Source organism: Aquarana catesbeiana, linkage group LG08 (assembly GCF_042186555.1).
Source record: "Aquarana catesbeiana isolate 2022-GZ linkage group LG08, ASM4218655v1, whole genome shotgun sequence".
NCBI lineage: Eukaryota > Metazoa > Chordata > Amphibia > Anura > Ranidae > Aquarana > Aquarana catesbeiana.
The window spans coordinates 300,870,797-300,878,209 of NC_133331.1; the positions used below are offsets into that span (position 1 = coordinate 300,870,797).

At 41.1% G+C, this 7,413-nt stretch overlaps 1 protein-coding gene across 1 annotated transcript in view; it reads left to right on the plus strand.

Annotated features, from left to right (window-relative positions):
* The window catches only part of LOC141106861 (uncharacterized), a 46,656-nt gene extending 43,608 nt beyond the window's left edge, over positions 1–3,048 (plus strand). The window contains 1 exon segment of the mRNA XM_073597790.1: positions 826–3,048. Coding sequence (XP_073453891.1) covers positions 826–2,048 — 1,223 coding nt within the window. The 3' untranslated portion in view covers positions 2,049–3,048.
* The last annotated feature ends 4,365 nt before the right edge of the window (positions 3,049–7,413 follow it).

Sequence of the window (7,413 nt, forward strand, 5' to 3'; positions counted from 1 at the left end):
AAGCGCTTCAATATATCAAAAGGAAACTGTTCAGCGCTCCACACACAAAGTGCACAGTGCTATGTCTCCTCTGTTTTTTTTGTGCAAAATTCTCATCCAGAAATTAATAAAACTGCTCTCAGTGCTCCACACCACCCGCTATCTTCCACCTTCACATCAGAGAACTCACCGTAGTTCCAGGACTCCTCGCTTACCATTGGGTCATTAAGAGCTTGTATCCATGCAGGACCACCTTCTCAGCATCATCATTGACAACAGTGCGGCTCCTCCCCTTTTGGTCACCTTGCAGAGCTGTTGGAGTTGCTCTCTGATGTTGGCGGTATTCTATGTTCTGATTGGTAGAGAGCGCTGCAGAAGTTGATGGCATGGTAGCCATCTCTGTTGATGTTTCAGAGCCTATGATCTGAGGTGAGAAGATACCGGCAGGTATTGTATGAGATAACTGGAGAGGTGGTATAGAGGTGGTGGTCCCGGATGATCTTCCCCTTGGGGGATATAAAGGCTTAATGACCCATTGATAAGAGAGGGGTCATAAAATTCCGTTCTCTGATGTGAAGGTGGAGGATAGCGGGTGGTGTGGAGCACTGAGAACATTTTTATTAAACTCTAGAAGAGAATTTTGCACACAAGAACAGAAGAGACATAGCACTGTGCACTTTGTGTTTGGAGCTCTGGACACTTTCGCTTGGTTTGTAGTCCAATTTTTCTGTTCTAATTGTCCCCAAATCCATGCCAGAGCTCTTATAAATTATTTGGTGACGGACCAACATATATGACTCCTGAATGGAAGGTTATAACATTTAATGTTAAATTGTTTCTCAACAGGTGGACACAATGTCCGGAATACCTCTGAGGAACATCTCATTGTATCTCCAGATTATAATGCAGAAGATAATAACATTGTACAATATTCTCCAGGAGGAAATCCCGTTACTCCAAATATACATCCCAGACCTTCCCAATTGGGGAGATCAATGGATCCCTCTAATCCTGAGGAATCTTCTGATGGATCACACACCAAGACTATAGGATCTCACAGTACAGATACTTCAATAGATCCTTCTATTCCCGAGGAATCTTCTTCAAGCCATGAAGGAGTTCCCACTGAAGAGAGTTCATTGTCATGTTCAGTGTGTGGGAAATTGTTTACAAAAAAATGGGCACTTCTTAGGCACAATAGAATTCACACTGGTGAATGTCCCTATTCATGTTCAGAATGCGGGAAATGTTTCATTAATAATAGAGATCTTCTAAATCATCAGAGAATTCACACTGGTGAACGTCCATATTCATGTTCAGAGTGTGGGAAATGTTTCAGTCAGAAACAAAACCTTTTTCGACACCAGAAATATCACCACGTAGATGTGAGTCCCTACTCATGTTCAGAGTGCGGGAAATGCTTTATTGAGAAAGGAAAACTTATTAGACATCAAAGAACTCACACGAGTGAGTGTCCCAATTCGTGTTCAGAGTGTGGGAAATGTTTCCTTTATAATGGAGACCTTTTAATACATCAGAGAATTCACACTGGTGAGCGTCCCTATTCATGTTCAGAGTGTGGAAAATCTTTCAATGATAAACGAAACCTTGTCAATCACCAAAGAATTCACACTGGTGAGCGTCCTTATTCATGTTCAGAGTGCGGGAAATCTTTCATTTATAAAGGAGTTCTTGTTAATCACCAAAGAATTCACACTGGTGAGCGTCCCTTTTCATGTTCAGAGTGCGGAAAATCTTTCAATGATAAGGGAGGCCTTGTTAAACACCAGAGAATTCACACTGGTGAGCGTCCTTATTCATGTTCAGAGTGCGGGAAATCTTTCATTCATAAAGGAGGCCTTGTTAAACACCAGAGAAGTCACATGGGTGAGCATCTTTATTCATGTTCAGAGTGCGGGAAATCTTTCATTCATAAAGGGGACCTAGTTATACACCAGAGAATTCACACGGGTGAGCGTCCTTACTCATGTTTAGAGTGCGGAAAATCTTTCAAAGCAAAGCGATATTTCGTTAAACACCAGAGAACTCACACTGGTGAGCATCCTTAATCATGTGCAGGGTGCGGGAAATGGTTTTTTATCACAAAATATCACTTGTTGCACACAAGCTAACAACCTTTTTCATAGTCATATTTTGGGGGCGGGGCAACAATAATTTTTTTTCCGGGTATACTTTGATTTAGGGTGTCTGGAATTGAATTCTAGTAATATGACCCACTAGACATGCAGTGCTGACTCGGTCCCGCACTCACACAGATCGCACCATACAACTATACTGTGCTAATACATGGCCAGATATGACAATACATGGCCTCCGGTGCTTCTCCTGGCTTACCTGAGCGATCGGGGAGTCAGAGAATAATTCTGTCTGCAGTAGCAGTTTACCATAGAGCTGGCCGTTGACCAGATGTTCCCTGGCCATCTCTATGACCCTCGGAGGCTGGAAGCGACGTCATGACGTCACTTCCCGGAGCCAGCAGATATAAACATTGCCGTTTTTTGCCGTAAAGCCTGAGATTTTTTTTTTATCTCAGGCTTTGCAGCACAGAGATGAGATGTGGGGACTTGTAGACCTCAGATCTCTCTGTAAGGAGGACCTTTCATGCCCTGTTCCTATTACAAGGGATTTTTACATTCATTTTAAAAGGAAAAAAAGTGATTAAAAAAATGAAAGGGAAAGATTAAAAAAATAAAATCAAAAATAAAAGTAACAATAAAAAAAATGTTGTAAGTGCGCCCGTCCCCTCGTGCTCGCACGCAGAAGTGAACGAATATGTAGGTCGCGCCCACATAAGTAAACGCCATTCAACCCACACATGTGAGGTATCGCCATGAACTTTAGAGCGAGAGCAATAATTCTAGCGCAAGAAATCCTCTGTAAAAAATGAAAGCTTACCCTATGGAGATTTTTAAGTACCAAAATTTAGCGCCATTCCACGAGTGTGCGCAATTTTAAAGCGTGACATATTTGGTATCTATTTACTCGGCGTACCATTATCTTTCACATTATACAAAAAAATTGGGGTTAATAATATGGGTTTTTTTTGGGGGGGGGGGGTTATTCATTAAAGTGAATTTTTCCTAAAAAAAATTGCTTTGAAAAATTGCTGCGCAAATACCATGTGACATAACAAATTGAAGTGATCGCTATTTTATTTGCTAGGGTCTCTGCTAAAAAAATATATATTATGTTTTGGAGTTCTGAGTAATTTTCTAGCAAGAAAATTATGATTTTTACATGTAGGAGAGAAATGTCAGAATTGACCTGGGTGGCAAGCAGTTAAGACAGATAAAGCTTTCTTTTGGTTGTGTTTTTGTTTACTCTGTAAAGGAAAAAAAAGTTTCCTTCATTTTCTGTTGCAAATAAATCATCTTTCTTCAAAATGTATTCTGCTATATTTCTTTTCTAAAATAAAAATAATCAATATGTATTATTTAGTCAGTGTGACAGTTTTTCAGTCCAAAAACTATGATAGAAATTTCTGAAAATCGATCAGTCCTGAGGTTCTGATGGCCTATCTCGCTTCCCGAGGCCCTAAAATGACAGGACACTACAAGTACCCACCAAATGACCTATTTCTGGAAAATATACACCACAAAGTATTTAGTAAGACATGGTGAGTTTTTGGAAGTTGTCATTTTTCACCACAAATTTGGGGAAAATTAAGAAAATAAATTAAATTTTATTTTATTTTACAAAGTTGTCATTTTAACTATTTATTTCTCACTTACAGCATGGACATGTTTAAAATTACACCCGAAACACATTCTTCTGCTCTTCCTCAGTATGAGAATACCACATGTGTGAGTTTTTTGCTGCTTTTATGCATGAAGGGGGCCAAAATCCAAGGAGCACTTTCAGGCTTTCTAGGGGCATAAATTGTGCATCTAACTTTCTGACTATGTTTAACAATTCTTGAGGCTCTAACGTTACAGAAAAGTTGAAACACCCCAAAACTGACCCAGTTTTACAAAGTACACCTTCCAGCATATTTATTTTGGAGGTATGGTGAGTTTTTTGCCACAAGGTTTTGGAAAATTATTTTTTTTTACATATAGCTGTCAATTAACAAGATATTTTTCAAACAGCACGGGCATATTTTAGAATTTACCCCCCCCCCCAAAAAAAGAAAATAAACACTCTGCTATTCCTCCTGAGCATGGGGATACCACATATAGGGGATTTTTTTTGCAGTCTAGTCACAAAATCCAAGGAGCGCCTTCAAGCTTTCAATAGGCATAGATTAGACATCTCATTTTTTGACTACCTATCTTGTGTTTGGAGGCCCTGGAGCACCAGTACAGTAAAAACACCCACAAATCTCCCCATTTTTAAGTAAACACCCCATGGTATTTTTGAAGAGGCAACATGAGTTTTATGAATGTTTAAGTTTTCTGCCACGTGTTTTTGGAAAATGCGGCAAGATAATTGTTGTAAATATTAAACTATTTCTACCATGCAGTATAGGCGTACTTAGAATTTCACGCAAAACACATTCTGCTACTCCTCCTGAGTATGGAGACACCACATGTGTGAGACTTTTTTTAGAGCCTAGGAAACTGACAATAAACTGACCTTTTCAGAGCCTAACCACATACAGAGGCCCAAAATCCAAAGAGCACCTTCAGGTTTGCAAGAGGCATAAATTATGCATATGATTACTTAACATATCACATCTTCCTTTTCTCTTTTCCTGATTGGTTGATGTTTCTTTATATAATTTTCACTGTTTTTTCACATTTATCACATGCCTGATGAAAGGGTCCTGCATGACTCCGAAATGTTGCACTCTCCTTGTGTTGTGATCATGCAATAAATTACACATTTGGACGCTATCTACGCCGTTCCATGGTGTGCTGGCAAATATTTTGATTTTGACTTGAACCAGTATCCAGCTGGTTGTTGCTGCAGCACCCATATTCGTGAGCTCATCCAGGAAAGTGTGCGATGGGAATATGAAGTAATACTTAAAATTACACCCCAAAAACACCATGTACTACTTCTCACAAGCATAGAGGGGCTGTCACATACTTTGGTTGGAGGCTGAGCTGACGATAGGGCCTCCATTGTGGCTCTGTTCTGAGCACCCCTGAATGGGGTGACAGAGTTACAAGGCTCAAAGAAGCATGGGAGCCTATTGTAACAGAAAGAAGCACGGGAGCCAACAGCTAGGTAACTGCCAGAGACATAGTCACAATGAGCCAGGGTCATACATGGTAAGGCAGAGAGAAGCAAAGTCAGGTAGCAGGCTGAGGTCAGTACCAGGAAAGCAGGCAGAGCAAGGTCCAGTAGCAAACTATCAGGAAAGCAGGCAAAGCGTAAAGCAGTATCAGAGCTGAGGTCAATATCTAACAAGGTCAGGAGCAAGCTGGGTCAGCAACTAAAAAGTCTCAGCAAAATCAGGAACAAAGGTCACAGGGAAGCTGAAGAACATCCAGTGATTAGCACACATCAAGACCTCCTTTACATAAGCATCTTGGCTCTATTCCCAAGATTGGGCTGTGTAAACTTCGACATGTCAGTGCATGTTGGTTAGTGGCCCAAGTTCATCTGTATGCTGAAACATGTGCATGAGCATTAGCTCCATGAGGATGAACATCAGCTGTATTAGTTTCCTGGTAGGGGCCCAAAATCGAAAGAGCACCTTTAGACTTGCAAAGGGCATAACTAGGCATTTAATTTCCTGACTACCTATTATATTTTGGAGGCTTGGTTCCTGGCGATTAGGAAGGTTGTTGCTGGCTGCATTAATCTACTGACATTGTCATTGGTGTGGCAGTGATCAGGAACACTATTGCTGGCTTACAATGGTCTGGCAACACAGGCACTGGTGTGGCTAGAGACCAGGAAGACTGTTACTGACTTGTACTGGTTTGATAACACTGGGTCTGGTTTTTCTACAATTAAGGATACTTTCACTGGCCGCACTGGCCTGGTAACACTGGGACTGGTGTGACAGTGATCAGGAACTGTTGCTGTCTTAAACTAGTCTGGCAACACTGGGGCTGGTGTGGCAGCAATCAGGAACACTGTTGTCCATTATGAGGGTTCCCACCAGTCCTCCAGGGGGTTCCCAACTCTACATACCTCCCGTGCCCATTATGAGGGTTCCCACTAGTCCTCCAGAGGGGTCCCAATTCTGCACACCTTCTGTGCTCATTATGAGGGTTCCCACTAGTCCTCCAGGGTGATCCCAACTCTACACACCTCCTGTGCTCATTATGAAGGATTCCTGCCATAATGCACTCCTCCTTTAACCACTTTAGCCCTGGACCATTTAGCTGCCTAAGGACCAGAGGACTTTTTCCAATTTGGCACTGCGTTCTTTAACTGCTAATTGCGCGGTCATGCATGCAATGCTGTACCCAAACAAAATTTGCATCCTTTTCTTCACACAAATAGAGCTTTCTTTTGATGGTATTTGATCACCTCTGCGGTTTTTATTTTTTGCGCTATAAACGGAAAAAGACCGAAAATTTTGAAAAAAAATGATATTTTCTACTTTTTGTTATAAAAAAAATCCAATAAACTCAATTTTAGTCATACATTTAGGCCAAAATGTATTTGGCCACATGTCTTTGGTAAAAAAAATGTCAATAAGCGTATATTTATTGGTTTGCGCAAAAGTTATAGCGTCTACAAACTAGGGTACATTTTCTGGAATTTACACAGCTTTTAGTTTATGACTGCCTATGTCATTTCATGAGGTGCTAAAATGGCAGGGCAGTACAAAACCCCCCCAAATGACCCTATTTTGGAAAGTAGACACCCCAAGGAAATTGCTCAGAGGCATGTTGAACCCATTGAATATTTATTTTTTTTGTCCCAAGTGATTGAATAATGACAAAAAAAAAATATTTACAAAAAGTTGTCACTAAATGATATATTGCTCACACAGGCCATGGGCCTATGTGGAATTGCACCCCAAAATACATTCAGCTGCTTCTCCTGAGTACGGGGATACCACATGTGTGGGACTTTTTGGGAGCCTAGCCGCGTACGGGGCCCCAAAAACCAATCACCGCCTTCAGGATTTCTAAGGGCGTAAATTTTTGATTTCACTCCTCACTACCTATCACAGTTTTGAAGGCCATGAAATGCCCAAATGGCACAAAACCCCCCCAAATGACCCCATTTTGGAAAGTAGACACCCCAAGCTATTTGCTGAGAGGCATGTTGAGTCCATGGAATATTTTATATTTTGACACAAGTTGCGGGAAAGTGACACTTTTTTTTTTTGCACAAAGTTGTCACTAAATGATATATTGCTCACACAGGCCATGGGCATATGTGGAATTGCACCCCAAAATACATTTAGCTGCTTCTCCTGAGTATGGGGATACCACATGTGTGGGACTTTTTGGGAGCCTAGCCGCGTACGGGGCCCCGAAAACCAATCACCGCCTTCAGGAT